Source organism: Opisthocomus hoazin, chromosome 6, assembly GCF_030867145.1.
Source record: "Opisthocomus hoazin isolate bOpiHoa1 chromosome 6, bOpiHoa1.hap1, whole genome shotgun sequence".
Taxonomy (NCBI): domain Eukaryota; kingdom Metazoa; phylum Chordata; class Aves; order Opisthocomiformes; family Opisthocomidae; genus Opisthocomus; species Opisthocomus hoazin.
In genome coordinates this window covers 22,342,531-22,366,006 of record NC_134419.1, presented here as the reverse complement: position 1 = coordinate 22,366,006, position 23,476 = coordinate 22,342,531, and the positions used below count along the sequence as shown (strand labels likewise).

General features: G+C 36.8%; 2 protein-coding genes across 4 annotated transcripts in view; both read left to right on the top strand.

Moving 5' to 3' along the window:
• The first annotated feature begins 316 nt into the window (after positions 1-316).
• DBT (dihydrolipoamide branched chain transacylase E2) lies at positions 317-19,102 on the top strand. Of its 3 annotated transcripts, XR_012764426.1 has the most exons (14): positions 317-422; positions 5,176-5,299; positions 5,452-5,527; positions 6,463-6,644; positions 7,011-7,138; positions 7,986-8,229; positions 9,980-10,146; positions 11,184-11,261; positions 12,170-12,361; positions 12,532-12,603; positions 13,772-15,627; positions 16,401-16,458; positions 17,008-17,053; positions 19,061-19,102. XR_012764426.1 is itself a non-coding variant. In XM_075425015.1 (11 exons), the coding sequence occupies exons 1-11, from the start codon at positions 372-374 to the stop codon at positions 13,937-13,939; spliced, it is 1,482 nt and encodes a 493-aa protein (XP_075281130.1). In that variant the 5' UTR covers positions 317-371; the 3' UTR covers positions 13,940-15,760. The 3 variants fall into 3 exon arrangements, 1 of the variants encoding a protein (XP_075281130.1); XR_012764425.1 differs by lacking the exons at positions 17,008-17,053; positions 19,061-19,102 and having other exon boundaries at positions 13,772-14,755; positions 15,510-15,627; XM_075425015.1 differs by lacking the exons at positions 16,401-16,458; positions 17,008-17,053; positions 19,061-19,102 and having other exon boundaries at positions 13,772-15,760.
• A 14-nt stretch (positions 19,103-19,116) lies between these two features.
• LRRC39 (leucine rich repeat containing 39) overlaps positions 19,117-23,476 on the top strand; it is a 12,711-nt gene continuing 8,351 nt past the window's right edge. Inside the window, exons 1-4 of the mRNA XM_009937983.2 lie at positions 19,117-19,259; positions 20,174-20,279; positions 21,384-21,540; positions 22,037-22,173. Of these exons, the coding sequence (XP_009936285.2) occupies positions 19,135-19,259; positions 20,174-20,279; positions 21,384-21,540; positions 22,037-22,173 (525 nt within the window). The 5' untranslated portion in view covers positions 19,117-19,134. The remainder of the gene's footprint in view (positions 19,260-20,173; positions 20,280-21,383; positions 21,541-22,036; positions 22,174-23,476) is intronic.

The window sequence follows — 23,476 nt, the reverse complement described above, 5'->3', positions numbered from 1 at the left end:
CGCCACGGTTACGAGCCAATAGTTTTCCCCAGAAGCGAGATCGCTAAAGGAAGCACGGGGAGAAGCAACATACGCCGGTTGGCCTGGCAGTCCCACTCGGGACTCGTAATAAAGCGTACGGGGAAAGGCCGGCCCCCTCGCGCTGTTCGTCACGGCGCTTCGGCCGAGGGAAGCCGCGCTTGCCCCGCCACCGCCGGCGGCTTTGCTGCGGGGCCGGCACCGCCCGCCGTCCTCCGCCGCCACCGCCCTCCCTGGCCCGCGCCCAGGGCGGCCGCCCGCCGCCTGGTTGGTTGCGGTTGGCGTGGCTGCCCTCCGGTTGGCTGGACGGTGGGAGGTGTGCGGAGCGCGGGGCTGCCGCTTCCCGGAGTAAAATGGCGGCCGTGACCGCTCTGAGGAGCAGCTGCCGAGCCGTGGGGCGCCTGGTAAGGGGAGCGGGGGACCCTGCGGGTGGTGCCGCTCCCGGTTAGCCGGCGAGGCGGTGGACAACGCGCAGCATCTCCGCCTCGGCGGCGGTATCCTGAAGCCCTGTTGCTTCCTTCCAGCCGGGAGCGAGCGAGGACCGCGCGGCAGACCCTCGGAGCAACCATGACACGCTCGTGGGCTTGCCGCCTCCCCTCAGCCGTCCCGGCCGCCGCCTCCCCCGCGCCTCCGGGCGGGCCGCGCCCGGCCCGCCCCGCCGCTGCCCCGTGGTGCGGCGGCGCAGGTGACCATGTCCCCTGCAGCCGCTCAGCCTACGGTGCCGCGCCCCGCTGCTCCCGGGGAGTCAGAGCGGCGGCCTCCCCAGCGACCCCACAGCAGACTTCGTCCGCCCCACGCTGCTGCCCCCTGAATGTCTTCCGTGTTGTCCGTGTTTCCCATGGAAGAAACGTGTGCCTCCTGTAATAAGGCAGTGACATCCTCGTCTGCTGTTACTTCTTAGTCATCTGATATATTGCATTGCCTGCGCGTTCCACTGCCGTCACCGCTCCTCCGTCCACGCATCAGCCTCCTTTCGGTGCCGTGTCTGCACAGAGACGGCGTAGTTAGACACACAGGAAGGGTAAACCTATTTCTTTGAACCCCAGGAGCTTTGGTATTTGTAAATCAAGTAGTTGAGATACCTTATCATACTTCAGGAAGTCAATCTACTTGGTTGCCTTTTGGGACGCTTCCCGTCTCATAAACATACACCGGTCTTGAAGACTTAATGCTTTCTTCTGCCTTCTCGTACTGTAGTCTTCCTGCTGTAGTGATGAGTGTTGGTTTCCAGTTATGTCCCTGCTGTTTTGTGGAATATCAGAAAAAGAAACATCTTTTTGTAAGATAATTCAAGTGAAGATAAAATTAAGGATCAGTTCTAGTTTCTATTATTATTTTTGGTCTTAATTCATACTGTATTTTGAAAGCATAGTAGTGAGAACTTTTTCCAGTGATACTTTTGCAATTATCTAGTTTTAGGCTACATATAAGTAATTTTACTAATTAAGAATATCGAAAATAGCAGCTTTTTGTTAGTTTTCTTTCAAACTAAACCATCTACTCTTAAATCCAGAGGGAGATTCTGATAAGATGAAAAGGCTCATCTATGTGCATGCTGAAGTATAGAACTGGCTATTCATAGTGTGTTTCCTACAAGCACATTTTGAATTTTGCTAGATACTAATTCTTGTGACCATCTACTGTAAAATGGTGGTAAGATCCAAGAAATAACATGGTTATTATAATATTAAAGGGCTTTATTTTAATGTTCTCAATGCTTTTGCAAGCACTTTGGCTAGAGGAAGAAGTACAAAGTAATGGTGGTTGTCGGTGGGGGTATAAGTTGTGAAGAAGAAAAAAAAGGAGCCTGGGGATCTTTGTGTTAAGTAGCAGGGAAATAACAGTTACCTGGCCACTAGGACGTGGTGCCAGTTATTTAGGTGAAGAATTGATGTCTGACTGAAACATGCTATCAACGACGTTGGTTTAGTATATCGGCAACTATATACTTTGAGATATAGAATATGTATGCAAAACAAATCCAATGTAAGTAAATGTTCATTAAAATGACTTAATATGACAGTGAGTCAGAACAGTTCTTCATCAGGTAATTGGTTGCCTCCAGGCTGCATAAAAACATTTTGTTCTGAGGCCAGCAGTAGATTTTTGGGATCAGTGGTGATTTAGAAAAGCACAGTTGTCTTCTTTTTAAGGAAACAGCCAAAACTGAACTAAACAGGTGTTATAAATGATAATACGCTATTTGCATGATCTTTTTCTTTATTAATATTTAAGGCAATAAAAAGCAAGCAAACAGCGCTGGGTGCGCGGGAGGTTACCACCAACACGCACACCTTCTAATGGCACCGACGGTCTTTATATTCTTTCCGAGCTGTTCGTTTCCGTGAAGTCTCCTCCTTCTTTTGATTCTCTGTGCTTACGTGGCATCATTTATTGACGCATGCGTCTTATGATGTTGGTGGTCTTTATAGTTCTTCTGGTGGTCTTCAGGATGAAGAGTCTCTTCTTCCTCGGTGTCCTTTAAATGTCCTTTTTCGGTGCGCTGCCGCAGCCTCCCCGCCGCTGCCCACTCATCTTGCATAAGCAATATAGTTAGCCCAGTCTCAAACCGCACTGGACTTCTATATTAGCCCAATCTCAAACCCACAGATATCCTGTCTATTGTTCCATGCCTTATGTAGTTTTGTTATTTCACATTATGCTAGTTTCCACAGTTGCACAATATGTGCACTCGACACGAATCATCTTCTAGTCTATTACACAGGGGCAAGGCAGTTCTTCCCCCAATAGCAAACAGCTTCCATGTTGTCTTGGTTCAAACCACAGGTCTTAGTCAACCAGATACCAATGGCTGATGTGTCCTTAGTATCAGCGGGAGACTGGAGTGGGCCCTCATTTTCTTCTCACCACAGAAACTCTGCACTTTGAGGACTTGCACAGGAAAGGTGTTATCTTATTGTGGCATTATTGCCTTTGAATTGTCATATAGCGTAATTGTCATATAGCGGTGACATAAACATAACTGCTAGTATTGTGCTGCTTCGGGTTTTTTTATTACTATATTTTTCCAGACATCAAGATACATAGATGGGTATGCTATGAATATTGCATTACACAGAAAATAGTATTATGATGTTAAATAGTGAAATTAATGAGCACAGCCTCTTTATTTAATGGATTTTAATTTTTCCCCTTGTTAGAAAGGAACACTTCTACAAAGAGATTGGGTACTGTATTATTGCTTTTACATACTAGCACACCAACTTTTTAGTAGAGAATGTGCTAAACTGCAAGCCAAAAAGATTCCATTTTAAAAAAATGCAGTAGTTTTGAATTACTCCTACAAATATAATTTAAAACAAACTCTTCTGTAACAGAACCAGCCTGTTTTTTTGACACTGACATTACTAATTCACTACCTGCATTGGTTACCAAATGTTAAAAACACATGGAAAGCATTATGAAACTTCACATTTAGAAACAATTCAGAGATTTGTTGTGCTCCTTGTGATCATCTTTACAGGTAAATACTGAATGTTTTCTATGTAGGATCATATAAAGAGAAAAGAGTTCTAGTGTAAGTTTGGCACAAAAAGATCTTGTCGGACAAAGAAATGGAACCATGGACTCAAGTGGGAAGAAAAATAGAAGTAAAAATAGGAGAAAATAGGCTTGTGAAGATGTACATTATATACCAGTTTTGTAATTGAATGAGACTTTTAAATGTATTCATAAAATAAGACTTGTCATAGCTTAAAATTTCCATTCCACCGGATTTTTTTAATAGGGAAAATGGTTTGGAGGACTAATGAAAAGGATTTACTGTTTGTTCATTACAGGAATTAGAAAAATACTTATTCTAGATCAGTAGCAGGCAACTGCAAAGTAACTTAATGTAACTTTGTTTTGTCCTTTATGGTAGATTGTATTGTATAAATATTTGTTCCTAAAAGAAGGGTGGTATTAAATATAGCTTTCAGTGCTAAATTAAATAATATAGAAAATGTGTGCATCATCAGTTCAAAATTGTACAGTTTTCTGAATAATTACTTTTTAAAAGGGTAATATAAAATCAAACAGTTAAACAGTTTGGGGGGTGGGAAGGGCAATTGGGAAGTTTCATATGCTCTATAATTATTGAAAGGATTTTTTTCAAAAGAAGTTAAAATTAACTTTCCCATGCAGGTGTGCTGTTTTCTGGCTCCTCTAAGAAGATAATTTCTAAATTTTACAGTTTTGAGCTACTTGAGGTACATTGTAGCACCTGAATTTTTTTCATCCCTCTAAATTAATTAGAGATAGTATCTATGATAAATTGTTATTTTTATTGATTTTACAGCACTCTAAGACAACATAACCCCAGAATTACATTAGATTTAAGAAATCTTACTAAATAAGAAAGGGTCTGAACTAACTTCTGTTGAGATTAATGATAAAATGCCTGTTTATGTTAATGCAAGTGCTACTGGCTTTGCTTTTGACCAAAATCATGACTGATTATGCAGTGTTTTAAAGCATGAGGTTTTGTGTGAAGAATCTTTCAGAAAATTCTGTTGACCCTTTAAGTTGACTTCTGGATAAATATAATTGCCCAGTTCTTAAAAAAAGTCATTAAAGTTGATGTGAAATGATATTTATTTGAAGATGATTGTCTCCTATATATTAACAGAAATCTAAGGGCCCTCTGGTGTGAATTTCCTTTCCAGTTAGTATTTCTGATCAACACTTGATTGGAATAAGAACTGACAAAAGAAAAATATGCTGATTTTTCCTGCAGTCTAGGGGACCCTTCCAGCATCCGTTCTGGATAAGAAGATTTCAGATGGCTGATGTAGTTGATATTATCTATGCTTTTTGTGTGTGTGTCCTGATTAAACTAATTGCTTAAAGAAACAATAGCAAGTATGAATCTCTTACCAGACATTGTAATGATGTTTATTAATTGGGTATGTTGTTTTGGCTTTGATCTCCCCACGTGTTGTGTTTGTGAAAGAAGTTAAAGACCTGCCAAAGCTTATGCTAATTTAATGGTTATCTTACATTCAGTATGTATTCAATATAATTGTGTTTCCATAAGAGTTTCTCTTATATAAACTAGAATTTAACTGTTTTAGTGTTACTGTTGCATCAGGAATATTAAATGAGCTGTACATTCCTCAGTCCATTATATTAACACTTGAGACTTTTCTCCCCCAGGTTTGCATTCATCATGTTAGATCGTGCCACAGCGTTCGCTTTATAAAATCAAAATATGTGTGCGTGTTTGACAAATCTGCCCTCAAGTTTAGTCATCAACAGCGATTATTCAGAACATCTGCTGGTAATCTTTTTCATAATATAATAATTTTATTTTGCTGTTATGTTAGTGGTTTGTATATGACTGGTACGCAGCCTATTTTTGATGCATTCAGATTTTTCTGTCTGGCATATTTAATATTAAACATGCTGTATTTCCTTATTGTCTGTTTTAAGTTTCATGTGGCCAAATCGTCCAGTTTAAGCTTTCTGACATTGGAGAAGGGATTACAGAGGTGACTGTAAAAGAATGGTAAGCTCGACTTTCTTAGAAAGATACTGAGAAATTGGCAAGTAGTTGAACAGCTGTGTTATCAGTCATTTATCTGAGAATATGTTTTCTGGGTTACTAGTGAAGTTTTTCAAGTTACATTTTCCACATTTTAAAACCTTGTATATACACTGAGCTTTACATTTTGTTTATTTGCAGTCTGGTTTATTTGGGATTGAAAAAGATGGAAGGAATGGGATGCTCTAACTGCACCTGTATATAGGCTTTCCTTCAGTAATTAATGTTTCTAGAGTGCAGGAGGTCTGTCTCTTATTATACTTACTTAGGCTGAACTTCAGAAACAAATTACTTGTCTGGAGAATCCACAGAATTTTATCCTATACCCCTTCTCTGTTGACTTCAGTGAAAGATTTGAACATTTAAATTGTTTGTAAAAAGCCAATGATGAATGGATTAAGCAAAATCAAAGTGTACAGTGAAGGAAGGCAGTGTTGAAATGCCTTGTTCTTTGTACAAATAGGTGAAAATACCTCTCTTTGCCTAGAAGACAGTGTTTGCTACTTTCAGTTTCTTTTCTGAAACTGCATATACTGATCTTGGCAATTTGAAACGAAGAACTTCCTTAGGTTCAGACTAAGCTAGGCTCATTCTTATTTTTAGATAGTTTATAATCTGTCAAGAAAACTCTGCTTTACTAAAGTGACAGTAAAAACATATGTGTGATGATATTCTAAATCATTGTGTCATTTCACACAACAAAGGGTTTTGGAGCAGTCAGACAAAAGCAAATGTATCTATTAACTATAGCAAATATATCTATTATGTAGAATTTGTCTTCTTATCTGGAATGCATTTTCATGTTGTGGGGATATACATAACTGAACTTATCAAACGAATACACAGCATAGATTTTTACACTTAATACATTTTACACTACCCTGTGTCTTTTCTGTTAGGTATATAAAAGAAGGTGATAGCGTGTCTCAGTTTGATAGCATCTGTGAAGTGCAAAGCGATAAAGCTTCTGTTACTATTACTAGTCGTTATGATGGCATCATTAGAAAACTCCATTACAATTTAGATGAAATTGCTTATGTTGGAAAACCATTAGTGGACATTGAAATTGATGCTTCAAAAGGTATTGTAAGCGTTTTTTTTCTCCTGTATATTTTATGTTTGTTGTCATAAAACCACCAGTGACAGAGGAGTTTACTGACTCCTCTAAATCTTAAAACTTAATTTTTTTTTTCCCCTTTTATAAAGTCAAGAAAGTTAAGTAGAAAAAGCTGTGATAATATATTTGGATTTAAAATCTCAAAAGCCAGATATTTCCTATTGAAAATTTAGCTTAAGCAGCAGCCTTTAGCATGTTGTGTTCCCATCCACAGTAGCTGAAAGTAAATGTTAAAATCTTCAGCTGTCACAGAATCATAGAATGGCTGAGGTTGGAATTTAACGAATGCTTATAATGTAGTAAAGTTAAAATTTTTCTTTTTGTTTGCAGGTGTTGCCCCAGAAGAAGATGTTGTTGAAACACCTCCTATGTCTCATGAAGAGCACACTCACCAAGAGATAAAAGGTCACAAAACATTAGCAACCCCTGCAGTTCGTCGTCTGGCCATGGAGAACAATGTAAGTTTGCTGAATCAGGTCCTGCTGCATTTTATCTGTCTTTTGTATAGAAGTTTGACTGACTAGGGGAACGCTGATCTACAGTAAAGTGCAGTGAGAAATTACGTGTTTTCAAATACATTTCAAATATGTGAAAACTGTAAAAATGTGTAAAATCTTTATGAATGTGTAAAAAATTTATGAATGTGTAAAAAATGTGTAAAATCTTTATGAAGAGGATCGTGCTTTCTGATGATTATGGTAGATAGGAAAAGAATTACTGGGCTTAAAATGCAGCGAGGATGCTTTAGGCTGGACATTAAGAAAACTTTTTTAGGATAAAAATAATAAATTATCAGAATAGATTCCTGGGACAGAGGAAGGAGGAGGGGAAAAATGGAATCTCAGCTTTAGCTGCCTTGTTCTTGGTTTTCAGATTTGTATTAGAGCAGAGGATGTACTAAGTGATTTTTAAAGAGCTTTTCTAATTCTTCTTTCCTGTGAATCTATGAACATTCCATTAGTTTTGAGAGCTTGTGGTGCATTTTTAGGAGAAAAGTAAAACAATAAGGAAAGAAAATCAAGTTACAAGTAGCTTACCTCAGATTCATATTTCATATTGATCTTGTGAGGTAATTAAGAGGTAAGTAATATTTATAGTCCTTCCTTAAAGTAAGCCATTAGACACTTAGTGGGCCTTCTGGATGATTTGAACAATGTTGAGTACGTAATAAATCATAGAAAGGGAAAGAAAACTGTAGGTATGTTAGACCGGTAACTGGAATAATTTTTAACCGTAGCTCACAATACAGGATATTTTTATATTGCTGTAAAAAGTAAGTGTCATAGGTTGTTATGTACTTTTCAGATTAAATTGAGTGAAGTTGTTGGAACAGGGAAAGATAACAGAATTCTTAAAGAAGATATACTCAATTACTTGGCCAAACAAACAGGAGCTATTTTACCTCCATCACCGAAGGCTGAAATTATCCCACCTTTGCCAAAATCAGAGACCATGCCAGCTGTTCCAAAGGACAAAGCACACAAAATTCCTGGACCTGTTTCCAGACCCATTGTGTTTTCAGGAAAAGATAAAACTGAGCCTATAACAGGTAAATCACGTTCACAGTAGACTATCAGTGAACAGTTGATTCCTTTTGATGGCAGCGTGTTCATGTTATTGTCATGCAAGTGAGCATGCCCTGTAAGAAGGTCTTGCATGAAATTACTGTTTTATGAAATAATTGTTCATGTTTTGGTTGGATGGAGTTGGGCTGCAAGTTGCAGTTGCTCATTTTTAATCTATGTTTCTTCAAATGCATGCTGAAACCAGTAGGAATTCTGAAACGCATGTGAATTTGTCACAGTATGAATCATTATGCTATCAGTGGCAAAATGCAGTGAATGTTTATCAGTGCTTAATAATAGTGTATGTCAGCATTCACACTTGTTTTGGAGAAGAGTGCAGCAAAAGACACTGAGGTAATAAAAATCACATTAACAGAGGAAGATAAAAGGTTTTTGTTTGATTTTCAGGCAGTGTTTATTTGGAGAGGCTGGAACGAGTAGTGCAGATTATTGTGATTTCAAATACATACATACATAGGTGACCTGGTTTCAGCTGGGATAGAGTTAATTTTCCTGCTAGTAGCTGGATGGTGCTGTTTTTTGAATTTAATATGAGAAGACTGTTGATAATACACTGATGTTTTAGTTGTTGCTAAGCAGTCAAGGACTTTTCAGCTTCTTATACTGGCCTGCCAACGAGAAGGTGGGAGGTACACAAGAAACTAGGAGGAGATGCAGCCAGGACAGCTGACCCAAACTGGCCAAAGGGATATTCAATACCATACGATATCGTGCTCAGCATATAAAGCTGGGATGTAGTGAATTAATTCCTTGTTTTGCTTTACTTGCGTGCTCACTTTTGCTCTTCTGATTCTCTCCCCCATCCCACTGCGGGGGTTGGTGAGTGAGTGGCCCAACGTTGGGCGCGGGAAAGGACCGCTGTGGTTTAACCCCAGCCGGCAACTAAACATCATGCAGCTGCTTGCTCACTTCCCCCAAGCAGGATGGGGGAGAGAATCAAAAGGGTAAAAGTGAGAAAGCTCATGGGTTGAGATAAAGACAGTTTAATAGGTAAAGCAAAAGCAGCGTATGCAAGTAAAGCAAAACAAGGAATTCATTTGCTGCTTCCCACTGGCAGGCAGGTGTTCAGCTATCTCCAGGAAAGCAGGGCTCCGTCATATGTAACAGTTACTTGGGAAGACAAACGCCATCACTCCAAACATCCCCTTCCTTCTTCTTCCCCCCACTCTATATGCTGTGCACGACGCCATGTGGTATGGAATATCAGGGTGGAGATTGTGCTGGTTTGGCTGGGATAGAGTTAATTTTCTTCACAGTAGCTAGTATGAAGCTGTGTTTTGGATTTGTGCTGAAAACAGCATTGATAATGCAGGGATGTTTTAGCTGTTGCTGAGCAGTGCTTACCCAGAGTCAAGCCCTTTTCTGCTTCTCACACCACCCCGCCAGCGAGCAGGCTGGGGGTGCACAAGAAGTTGGGAGGGGACACAGCCGGGACAGCTGACCCCAGCTGACCAGAGGGGTATTCCATGCCATATGATGGAGAGATATGCAGTAATATAATCTGAAATATTAAAATCATAAAAATTGAGTTGCATGTGCTGAATAACTTGATCCAAAAGTGAGTTTTACCCTGTCCTTTCTCTATTGTGGTTAGGTTTTGTTTTGTTTTGTTTAAGTTTTGTAATTTGTTTAATGGAAATAATAATTGAAATTTCACCATAACTTCCCAGAAGTTCATTTTGTTGATTTAAGAAGTCAGTGAATATCTTCCAGGTTTTCACAAGGCAATGGTAAAGACGATGAGTGCAGCCCTGAAGATACCCCACTTCGGGTATTGTGATGAGATTGATTTGACTCAACTTGTTCAGTTGCGAGAAGAGTTGAAACCTCTAGCACAAATTCGTGGAGTTAAGCTTTCCTTTATGCCTTTCTTCATAAAGGTGAGACGTGCAGCAGAGCAATGTATGAAGTACTTATGCAGATTTTGCCAAAATCTGATCAGTGATTGTTGTAAGTTTGGAGCACCTCTCTATCATCTGAATAATTACAGGTCACTTTTCTTGTTTATTGAACCACTTATGAATTACTTGTTGGAATTATAGTTAGGGTTATATAATATCATGGAAATTTTTGACATATTAATGGGGAAGGATAGAGCAGATAAAGGATTATTCATTATGAAGATAAGCATCACTGAGTGTTTGAATTACACAAAACAAATTTTGGAAACTGTCAGTATTTTTAATGAGCTCCATTAAAATGATCCTCATGTGAAATGTGTCATTATTGTTGTTACTATTATTATATTTTTGTTGGTAATGAATCGCTTAGGTGAATCAGTATGTCTCTTCTGTTGTTCAGGTGAATGTGTAAGTCTTCTGTTGTTCAGAAGACGAGACACTTGCACTCATTCAGTTGCCATGGTTCCATTTCCAACTGTTGGCATCAATGAAGGCTGATGCACTGGCTAAGCTACACATTGAATGCATAGCATAGTCTGAAACTTCTGGTAATGCTATTTCAATTAGAGTGCTAAGTAAGCACTCATTCTGCTCACTCTGTTTAGGGGGAAATAATATTAGTTCCTTGAAATAATTGTCATCTAAGTGGAGAGCTGAGAATGACTTTGCTGCTGAATCTCATAACTTTTGTGTTGGGATATGTGATTTGAATTGTGGAACAGAAATAACAAATGCGGATTCAAAGTCAGTTATACTTGGGAAAGGGATTATCACTTTTTACATGTCTGTCTGGTGTATATTTGTTTTTTGTAAATTGTCTTTTTCTTCTGCTATCCTAATAATGACAGAATATCAACAGACAAGTGTAGGAGAGTTTAAGCCAAATTTGATTGCATTGAGGAAATCCATATTGTTATTAATCTAAATTGTCTTCCACCATTCCTTCCTTTCCATGCAGCTCTCCGATTATAAAACATAAAAATCCATCTTTTTTTTTTTTCTTTTATATTTAACAGGCAGCCTCTCTGGGATTATTACAGTATCCCATTCTTAATGCTTCTTTGGATGAAAGCTGTCAAAATGTCACCTATAAGGTTTGTACACTACTGATAAAAATTGTGAGCAGAAAACCTAAACTAACAGCTAACAGGGGCTTTTCAGAATGAGCTAATTGTAAGAACCTAAATTATGATGTTGTGCTGGAAAATAATGTGTATGTCCAGATTCTAAGATTGGATTTGATTTATTATTGATCTTATTTCAGTAGTTTGTTTAATGAGAGTCACTGTTACTCAGGCTTGCCTCAGAAATACTTATCAATATGGTGATTTCCTATTTTTCTACCTGAAGGTGGGACAAGCATTTAAAACGAGACCATTACAGTAATTTTTTAGTAATGGCACAAGTGGTTCCACTGTTACAACACACAACCCTTATGTATTAAAGTCATATTTTAAACTCAGTTTTGATAAAAAATATTTAATTTTCATACAAGGTGCTGGACTGATACTTCTGGGCAGCAAGTGTCTATTTACTTAAGTGACGTGTACATACTCCTTGCAGTACAAATTCCTTTTGTGCTGTTTTATCAATTTCTCTGCGATGAATCCTTATATATTCCTTCTAGCAAATGACAGGCAACTCCATTTCTTTTTTTTTTAATTTTATTGTTGTCTTTAAAATCTGCTAGTCATGTTTTGTTACCCATATAATCATCCTGAAGTGAAATATTTTCAGTGCGAAATTGATTCCAGGATTTTGTATTTCCTGGATGTGAAATTGCAAAAATCAGTTTACTCTTTGTAGATGTGGAAAGCTAATATTTAAAAGTTTACATACCCTTCTCCCCTCAAAGGTGTATTATAGAGGATTTGCTTGCTACAGACAGTACTTTCTAGGTTAAAAAGATATATAAAGAAGACATTATTCAAGTGCTTTTTGTGTAAAATACATTGTATGTTGACTGCTTATGTTAATGTCTGGTTAATGAAACTTGTTGCAGGCATCGCATAACATTGGTGTTGCTATGGACACAGAGCAAGGTTTAATTGTCCCAAATGTGAAAAATGTTCAAGTCTGTAGTGTGTTTGAGATTGCTTCTGAATTAAATCGCCTACAGTTGTTGGGCTCTGCAGGCCAACTGGGAACAAATGACCTCACTGGGGGAACATTCACCCTTTCAAATATTGGCACAGTAAGTACAGGAAAAATGAGAACTTATATCTGAGAACTGCTTCTGAAAGGAATACCTTAGCAAAGTTTAATATGCCATGAACAAAACCTGTAGCAATTAATGCAAGAGGCAATCTGCTTTAAAAAAAAATTAAAGTTGTTATCTAATATCCACAGCTTTTTCTTTTCTAGATTGGTGGCACTTACACCAAACCAGTGATACTACCTCCTGAAGTAGCTATTGGAGCCCTTGGAAAGATACAGGTATATTATCTCAGGGATGTGAATGTTCGGCTAACTAAGGTCACCTGTAATGAAAAAGAAACGTGGAGTGTCCCTGTTTTCTTATATAATCATTTCCTCGAAAAGTTTTGTGGTGTTTTTAGATGACTGTGCAGAGAGACCAAATCATAGAATCATAGGTTGGAATAGACCTCGAAGATCATCAAGTTCAACCATCCACTCAACACCACCATTCCTACTAAACCATATCCTGAAGTGCCACATGTACACATTTTTAATCACCTCCAGGGATGGGGACTCAACCACCTCCCTGGGCAGCCTGTTCCAATGTCTGACCACTCTTTCAATATAGAAATTTTTCCTAATATCTAATATAAACCTCCCCTGATGCAACTTGAGGCCATTTCTCTCGTCCTATCGCTAGTTATCTGGGAGAAGAGACCAACACCTGCCTCACTACAACCTCCTTTCAGGAGGTTTCAAATGTTCAGATAAAAGTCTTTTATGCCAAAGGTTCAGATTTGTTTTCTAGAATCCTGTTATATTTCATTCACATCTATGTTTAGCCTTCTAGTTTTAAGAAACAATGTAAATATGTTTTTACAAGTTTTGCAATGTGGCGATAGCATTTTTTCTATTGCCAACTTGAGACTAAAAAAGTAGTTTGATAATGAAGTTTAATTTCATGAGCCAGGTAGCTGAATCCGTGCAGAAGTCTGTATGGTGAAGGCAGTTTCACATTTTCTTTATTTCAGGCTTTAATTCTTTAATATAGACATTTGAGATCAGTGCTGGAAATGAAATTGGTATTAATTTAAAATACTTTTTCTGTGTTTTTCCTGTGAGCCTTTTGTTTGGGGAATGCTTTAAGGAAACTTTGAGCACTAAGAGCACTAAGAGTGCAATAAACTATTCAGGAGGAAAGTTTAGAGTCAAGGTTTTCACTACTTCAGTATTTCCGTAATGGTGGAGATAGGATATGACTGTTTATTATGTAGGTTTGCAATATATTTCTAATCCGCAGCACAAACAATAATGGGAAGGTCTTTGTTTTTTGAACGGCACTACTGTTACGTGTCTAACTTAGCAAAATGTTGAAATTTAGATTGACAAATTAACAATAAAAAAATACAGATTTGTTAATGAAAGTATTTAATATTTCTGTTTTTTTACTTCCTCTGATTTTTAGGTTCTTCCTCGGTTTAATGGAAAAGGTGAAGTATTTAAAGCACAGATAATGAATGTGAGTTGGTCAGCAGATCACCGCATCATTGATGGAGCTACAATGGCCCGGTTTTCTAACTTGTGGAAATCTTACATGGAGAACCCTGCTTCAATGCTGCTAGACCTTAAATAAAGGAAACCATGGCTAGAATATGCCTTTAAACTTTGTGGATTAGACTGAATAATTATAAAAGCTGGCTCTGCTGGCACATGCCTGTTGCTACTCACATTATATAATGATTTTATGTTAAAAGTTCTCAACAGCTGGTATCAGTCTATCAATTAGTTGTTACTTCTTTTAATTAGCAGTGCTGTAATTTCTTCTACAACAGACTGTCAAACTTAATAGGTCATAGCACAACTTCTGAATATGGTGATGGAACATCTTTATTTTGACTTTTATAATACGGTTGTGGGGCTGGTGTGACTGAATGACACTGATCTACATCTGCAATATTTATAATCTGATTAACCTGTTTTGAAGGGAAATACTCATAGTTCTTCCTTGTTGGACACATAAATTTATTTTAACAAATAATATCCAAATTCTTCAAAGTAGTTATGCAAGAATCATATACAAATAAAATGCCTTTTTTGCTTCTGCTGTAAGATGTCCAGAGAGCTTTTTGTTGTTTAATTGAGTAAACCTCACAAGTATTTTGCTAGTCCACTTTTTCCTGGCAATTACTTGCACAAGTAATTAAATCTTTGTCAAATTATAAATGAAAAGGCCGTATTTATTCAAATGATTACTGATAACATTTGTTCATAACTATCAGGGCCTTAATACTCTCTAGAATATCCTGCAATATTGTAGGCTGGAATTAGTTGCAGTCCTTAAATAGTTTCCAGTTATTTTTGTTTCTTACAGAAAGCATCTGTCTTTTTAAAAAGAAAAAAAGAAGAAGAGGGAAAAAAAGGAGGATCTCATTTGTTATTCTGTCATTAGGTAACCCTGACAGTAGGCAGAATGTGTTCTAAAAGCTTGCATTGTATTATTGATGTTCAGATACTGGAATTTGACAGATTAATCAGATACAACAAAGAATTAACATCAAAAAATACTGTGTGAGATAAGGACTTTTTAAACTCAGATACAAGGCACATAATGAATAGGTTCAAGTTCATGCCTTCAGAACAGACAACAGTTATGTGGCTTTAACATAAACTAAACAGATGATGAGGATTGCACTGGTTATTTAACAGGAGATAAGAAGAAAACCGTTGGATATAAATACTATAAGCTGCAAACAGACACAAGAAAAGACAGTTATGTGGCCTTAAAAATTAATTTTTGAGGCATAAAATGGACATTTTCTCCTTTCTTTACATATATCAAAAACTGCCTCTACAGGAGCATTCTCCAAAATTGTAGGCCAAAATTGTCCATTGCATTTCGCTGTGAAGATGCAAGACATGAGCTCCCAGAGGTAGAATCTCTGCTTATCCTTGATGCTGAGACTGAGCAAGAGGAAAACTAGTAATGTAGGGGAGGGAGCATGGGAGCACACATGCAAGGTGCTATTTGTATTTCTATTGTGGTATAAGGGTCTTTTACATATGGGTCATTTTTTGGAAAGTTTGACTAATATATCATGCTTATCACCTACTTCGTTTTTATCAGATTAATTTATTCCTCATTAAAAAAAAGGAAGCCACAAAGAATTGTAGTAATATTGTTTTTATTTGTGCATTTTATGCAGGCAATCCTGTACAAGTGAATCAAACTTCTGTTTCTTCTTATGTTAAAGAACCTACTGCACTCAAGACTACCAAAACAACATAGCCTAATGGCTGCTTTCCTACGAGTATATTGTTGTGGTAAGGACTTAGTCTGAATAGCATATTTTTTTGATCTGATGACCATGGAAAAAAATAAATTGAGGAAATGTAAAGTGTCTGATAGAAAGCAATAAAGTGATTTTGAAATCTTTGACACAGAATAATTTGGCTTACAGAAACAAGGACCCTGAATTTTCTTTGTCTCACAAAACTGCAATAAAAGGGAAGGTTATTTCTTTTTTCCTACCTCTAATTATCTTTCTCTTTTAAGGAGGAGGAAATTAAGTAGTTAGGTGTTTAGTTATGAATTTCTTAGATCAAGAAAAAACATTGATTAAAAAACACTGTGAGGATTGAGTCTGTACCAAAACTGAAAGAATACCTACACCAACGAACTTGTTGGATCATTTTTGCTTTTGCAGAACTTTTTTAAAAAAACAAATAAACAAACAAACTGCTTAGAAGATTGAAAGCTAAAGCAGTTAGTGTCTTTTTAAACAAGTATTGGTGTTAAGGTATTTAGTTGGTCAAGGACTGGAGAGGGTTTTTTTGGTTATAAAGTTCTATGTGGTAATGCTAGAATATGAGGCTAATAATGAGGAAAAAATATTTCTCCTGAAAGCAGGTTATAACAAAATGAATGCTACTTTAAAAATTTCATCTGCACATTTTATACTCGAGTGCAAGAATTGGTTAGAATTATCCAGTTTTATGGCTTTTGCCTCAAATAGTGACCTGTGATTATTGCCATGTCTCCTTTTGGTTGAAGATAAAGATTCTGACAGACTTGTTCTCCTTTTATTTTCTCCAAGGGCTCTTTGAAGAAATTAGAATGTTAAAAATGTTTCATGATTGGAAGCATGACAAAGGGTCAGTAATAACCTCTCTGCACACCCTAATAAAGATTACTGTTCTGTCTGTAGTTTGATAATTTGCCCTAAAATTCTTCAACAAGAGAATTCTTCAGCATGGGCAAAAGTAATGACTAAAATACTTAGTGATGTAATACTTTTTCTAGTCTAATTAGTCAATGTTGCTCGTTGATAGCACTTTGAAGCTCAGTTATCTTGAAGAAAAACATTACTAAAGCAAGTAATTGTAATTTTGAACTCAAAACTATCTTATTTTTCATTGTGGAGCAATGTACACGTACTCCTTTGTTCTTTTTGTTCACAATCTGTAATTTTTGTTAATGGGAATCCAGGAGTTTATGGGAGTCCAGTCAAGTTCAGCAAATGGGGAAGACATTAAGAGTGCAAATGCTCGGGGGTTTTGCAGAAGTGCCTCATGTGATACTTTCTATTCTCAGCATAGGTTAAAATTAGAACTAGACTGACATTGCATTGGAGTCTAAGTGAGAGTTCTAAATGGTTTTGGTAGTACAGACAAGTTTCGTAATTTATCTCTGCTCTTGCCCAGAAAGCAATGAGTCACAGAAGATCCTTGAAAACACCAAATAACCGAGGTAAGCCGTTGTTAAAACTCTTTCAGATGCTTGAAGGGGAAGTTGTTGGCAGATCAGATTACTTTGGAGTAAATTTGCGGTTGCTTTACAGCCACGTTTTGGAATTCACTTCTGAGTTGTTGGCTGTGATGTCATTGTTAATATGGTTTTATTTTCCTGACAAATAATAAGATCTAAGAACAAGAAGCTTTTGATGGTAGTCCTGTTATTATATAATTAAATCTCCTTGAAAACAAAGTCATATACTTAGGCCTTCCTTCATGTTTCATGGTTCTAAAGCAGTATTTATTGAATAATATGTTTTCCACAGCAGAACAGCATTGCGCGGTGTAAGCTTTACAGAAAATAAGTACTGTTTTGACTGTATAGTCCGATACTAGTTTTAGTAGCACAAATATTAACAAATTACTCTTTTCTGCACAATTTATATGAAAAGATTTCTAGTTTTCTACCTCAAAAGGCTTATAGTTCAAAAAAGTCTCTAAAGAACAAGAAATTATAGATCAGGTAAATCACTTAATCTCAGTAGAAGTTTAATCCTGAAAAATAAGGCAATTTAAATTGTAACCACTAATGAGAGCAAAAAACCTCATACATATATATAACTTCACACATACATATTGTGTTGCATATTGGGATGAGGAATGGGAAAGGTAATTACTATGAGGACCACTGAAAGACAAGTTAATCCTTCAAATTAGTAAATGTGATAACATTTATATGGGGGAGGGAAAGAGAATACAACCTTCTCTTTACAGGAAACGATTCAACCCCTTTAGGAGCCCAAAAGCCAGACTGCATTGTGCCACACTGTGGTTGTCATTTGCATTACCTGTCAAATCCTGCCATTTTTTCCTTAATAGAGAGCAGTTAAGAATCCTTAATATTAATGTATTGGATCAGATTCTTCTTTATTCAAGCCAGACTGCATTGTGCCACACTGTGGTTGTCATTTGCATTACCTGTCAAATCCTGCCATTTTTTCCTTAATAGAGAGCAGTTAAGAATCCTTAATATTAGTGTATTGGATCAGATTCTTCTTTATTCAAGCATTATAATTTGATTTTTATGCTGTCTTTACAACAGGAAGCAATCCTGACAATTTGCATTTCTTATTATTTGCCTATACGTTTTTAATTAAGTGATTACAGTATAATCAGGATTTACAAATAACTATGTTAGCAAAAGACATGGTAAACATAAAATAGAATGATTGATAGTTCGAACACAAAAACGTTCACTAAGCAATTGTGGCTTATACATGCCACACAAAATTATAATGGAATAAATATGATAGAAAAGATTGGTCTAAAAGACAGACCTGCAGCAATTATTGTAGGGAAATATATGTATGAAAAGACCTGAAATTCCACTTCTGTTGTTATCTACCTGCTTGTTTCGAAGAAAGTTGTCCTCACTTTTTTAGTTTGAATGGATATGTAAGACATTTTTTTGGGCTACAAGAAGATTCAAAGACAGTTCTGAAGAATTTAAAAAGCCTTTTCTTAAAGGTAATGCATTACTGACTATAAAATGTATTATAATGAGTTAAACTATGAAGAAAATTAAGTATAAGTAAAGTATACTAATTTATTTCCAGCAACAGTTCAGGTTCTCTAAAGTGCAAAACTCCTTTAGTTACAAGTATTTATACCATGTAGCTGCCAGGATGCAACTACCAGGATTTAACTGCCTTAAACTGCAGGTAACGGCTTAATTTCTTCTTTGGAAGGGAATGAATGCTCATATCTGCATTTAATAATTATGGTTAGTACTCAGCCTACCACTGGAAGGAAGTGAGAGAAGCAGTTGTTCACTAAGAATGCAGAGAGATTGCAAGAATACCATTTCTTATTACAGTAAAGTTTAACTAGGTGCAATTATCTGTTTTTATAAAGAGAAAGCAGTTGGTAATATTCTATATTCTATACATTAACTAAATTTAATAATATAATCAAGTAAGTATTGCAGTATTTTAGTTTTCATGTCACTGTCCCCATCTGCCAGCTGATAAATGCCCTGATGCATTGAGCCTGAAATTCAGTTAGATTCCTGTAACTGAATCTGAACGTGTAAGGATCATGACTAAAACTGCAGTTTGCATTGGAACGTTCAGTGCGGTGAAGGCACTTTGGGAAGTGAGAATACACAAGATAAATGAGGAATTACAGAAAGAAAAGGAATTCAGACAGAGGTCTGCAGGAAGGTAGGTAAATTGTAGATGTTTAAGTATGTGAAAAGCTAGACCATATGTTACATTTCAGAAGACTATAACTGGTCTTTTCAAACTCATCCAGAGTCTAATTTTTTAGTTGTTCCTCCAGCAGAATTCCCACTGGTTAGAATCTAGCAGTATGGTCTGGTCAAACCAAGAATTGTGCTCTGTGACAAAAATGTGAGCATATATACTAGATCCCCTAAATTCAGATATTAAAATCCACTCCTGGTGGATATTCTGACCAGTGGAGAATTAATTTGTTATGCTTTCTTCTCTATGGAGGCATTAACAGGGTCACTTGGTCTTCTTTCTCACTAGCAATTCAATGAAATGTGAAAAAAATTAGCATTTTATTTTTCAGAATCTTCCTAATTTTTCAGATGTATTTGAAACAGAATAACAAATTAAAAAGTTATTAATGGAAAATACAAGCAAAAAGAAAGAGAATTTGCCTAATTTTCATAATTCTTGTTTAAGTCCCCTTTGGAAAGCCAGCTAAAAGGATCCCCAGCTGATTGAACTTGTTTGATCACACATTTGTTGGAACTGAAGGCTTTTTTTTTAGGAGACTTCTTCAAAATTAATGGCTTTGGAACTTCATTTCACATGACTATATTCTGTTGCCCTGCTGCAACGTAATAAAAGTGAATGAAGTTATGTCTTCCTTCTGACTGTAAATTTGAAGAACTGTAAAATAGAATTCCTATAAACTACATCAGCCAAACATTACTTTGTTGTTGTCTTCCCTCAGATTGATTGATAGTATATTTAGCATCCACATAAAATAAATGTTGTTTGACATCCAAAAAGGGTACTGTCTCTTTGTTCCAGAAAATAGAATGGATAGTAATTATTGCCTGTATTCATTGTTGCACCACTCGCAGCTCTTCTTTCCATTGTAGGCTACTACTTGTCTTGGAGGAGAGAGCTGCTTTAGCAAAGCTCAAAGAAAAAGTTATTAATGAAGACGGAAGAGCAATTTTAAGGATAGAGGAAGAAGAATGGAAGGTAGTGTTGATAGGAATGAATGTTGCGTGTGTTGAATGGCTGATGCATTAGAAAACTACTATTTACAACTTTACACTCACAGTTGTACTATTTTTAATCGATGAAGTGCTCACTGTGTGCTTTGTTAACAACGATTGAGACACACTGTTGTGAGTGTAAAAACAACGTGATTTTTTTTAGTCTTGAATATTAAGTATTACTCTGCAAAAATATAGCCCAAAAGGCTTTTTTGCATTAGAAATTATTTACACTGCAAATTATGAGTTTAATTACGTAAATCCTCATTTAACATTAACACACCAGAACTACTGAAATGTATCAAGGTGAAAACCCTCTATGTTCAGGTACATGAAAATATTTCTTATTGTTTACTTTCTAAGAGTGAAAATGAGCCAGTAGATTCCCAGAATACTATTATTCTTGTTTCTAATGCACCGGGGAAAGTGGCTAGCTGTAGAATCAACAACAGAGTGGAAACTGACAGTCTGTTCCGAGCCACAGAAATGCAGATGCCAGTTCCTATGAAGTGATGAGAATGAGACCATGTTGAGGCCAGTAAGTGACAGCCACACCCAGCAATACTCTGGTGATCCATAGGCCCGTGCTCCTTGTTCAGAACTTGTAGCATACAGACATTGTCATTTTTCTGTCCTTCAGCTCTTCTGCTCTCAGTTGCTCACTATTTTTCTTTACAAAATAGGAAATAAAATTCAGATCACCATTTAAATGCAAAAAGCTATTTAGAGCAGTTTCAGCATCATTATATTGGCTTTGTTTAAAGGAAAAAAAAAAAAAAGCAAACAAAAGCAAGCCTGAGGCTTTTCAGGCAATGACAATAGTGCAGATATCTAAATCCTGGGACCAAAAAGTGGGTAGGTTAAATCTGTGGTCAGAATGACTCGCATTGGTGGTGTTCATTTCGGGATGCTACAGTATTGCTTGAAGAAGGAAAGATTTTTTTTTTTTTTTTTTTTTTTCTTCCCCCTCTCCCTCCAGTCACAAAGCTATTACTGTTTCAAATAAAACTTCTACTTAAGCCTGTATTCTTCTTGTACACTACGCTGAATTTCTTCTGGTTCGTATTTCTATATTTCTTGTCTTAAGACACTACCTTCGTGCTTACTGAAACTAGTCCATCTCCAGGAATGGCAGCTTCATAGAACTAGTTTGCAGAAAATTCCTCAGTTCATTGGAAGATTTCACCATCTTGTTGTTCTGGATCTATCCCGGAATTCCATTGAAAATATACCTAAAGAAATTGGTGAGCTCTGCTTTCTTTTATTTTAAGCTCCTTTTCTAGGAAAATTAATCTTACACAAACATGCCATTTTTGTGCACTTTGCCTGTCTAACAATTCTATTGGGTAGTTAGAAAACAGATGATTTAAATCTGACAGTGAGATAGAGATCTTAAGACCATGGATTCCCTATAAATTAAAAAAATGGCTGGATCTTTACGAATGCTCCCCATGAGAAAAAAAACTTGTAACCACAGCAGATACTAGATATCAGAATGCAGCTAGAAAAGTGATACTGAAAAACAGGCTTTTGGGGTATTTTTTGTAGCACTCAGCTACAGTGCAGTTCTATACTAGCAAGTCCTGGAAGCCCTAACTACTTGAATTTCAGTGAATTTTTTTCTTAGTGAGAACACAGAGCACTTGTATAAAAGTATAATGATAACACACAACAAGTAATATCGTATTTCAAATAGAATGAATGTGAACATTTAGCATTGCTCATTTGTGCTCTGTGCAGGCCAGCTGACTAGCCTCCAAGATCTGCTTCTCAGTTACAATAGAATAAAGTCTGTTCCTAAGGAAATAAGCAACTGCATCAGTCTGGAAAGACTGGAACTGGCTGTCAACAGGAGTATCTGTGATCTTCCTCCTCAGGTTTTGACAGACTGTTTTGTTTACTTTTGTTTAATGCATATTTTGAATTTGTCCAAAACCAATTATCATTAAATATTGCACTCCATGTTTTCAGATTTGCTTTGACATTCTTATTTCACAACTACTCCATAGAAACACCTATGTGAACAATCTTTATATCACTAGTCAAACTGAAGCCTCATGAGAAGGACATACGTATACCTGAGTATTTGAAAGAGCCAGTCTTCATTTTGTCCAGATAAGTGACTTGGTAGTGCATACAGGACAGTGATACATTTGATGTTAATTTGTTTAGGCTGCAGGTCTTCACTGATTTACCCCACTGAGGCTCCAATACCTTAGAACAGAGAAGTTCCCTTTTATGGTTAAGAATACAAATTCATACCATATGCCAGGACACAAATGTAAGCATCTTTATCTGAGCTGCTAGCTATGAAAAGGGTTTGTGCGATTTATACAACTGCCTATGCACAGAGTGGAACGCATGTTGTTCTGAGATGCTGAAAGCAATTAAGAGAGAATAAAAACAATTGCTCACCTACTATTGAGCTTTAATTTGGACTGGCCTAAATGTAAGAGACTTGCATCTGTAACTATTAGTCTCTTTGACAGAGATGAAAGTATGTAACTATATTAACTTGTTTTAATTTATTTAAAAAAACTGTACTGGCAATAGTTGACAGCAATCAGTGCCTTGCAGAATTGAGTGAGTCCAAACAGTAATATCTAATAAAAAAATCTTCAAATGAAAATATACACTATTAATCAGAATCCAGAATTTACAAAAATCTACGTGGATGCAGGTTACATGGTGTAATGTAGAGCAACAGCTTTTAAATTAACAGCTCATAGCAAATAAACAGATAGTTCTGTTCTGTTGAGACTATGAGGATGTGAACACCATGAAGCTTTGGTTACATGTACTTCAGTGGCATTCAGTGTTCAGATAGTTGGACCAGATCTGCAATAAAACATCTTTGCATCACTTGAACATTGTAAAAGCACTTGAAGGCATGATTCACCAAAGGACTTAGGTGTTGCAGTACTGAATGATGCTATCTTTACTTTTTAGAATGTCTTGCCATAGTAGTAGACTTCACAACATGGAAGGTGTCTAGGTTCAGTCTAAAATACAGTCTGTGCAATTTGATCCATAATAAAAATAAAAAATAAAATCTAAATATTTGACTAATGAAAAGTGGTGTATTGCATGGAGTATGAAACACTAAGGATAGTGGTGTCTTTAAAATCCATTTTCTTCTCAAGGCTTGGGGTATATCTGCATTGTAGTCATGGCATTCAG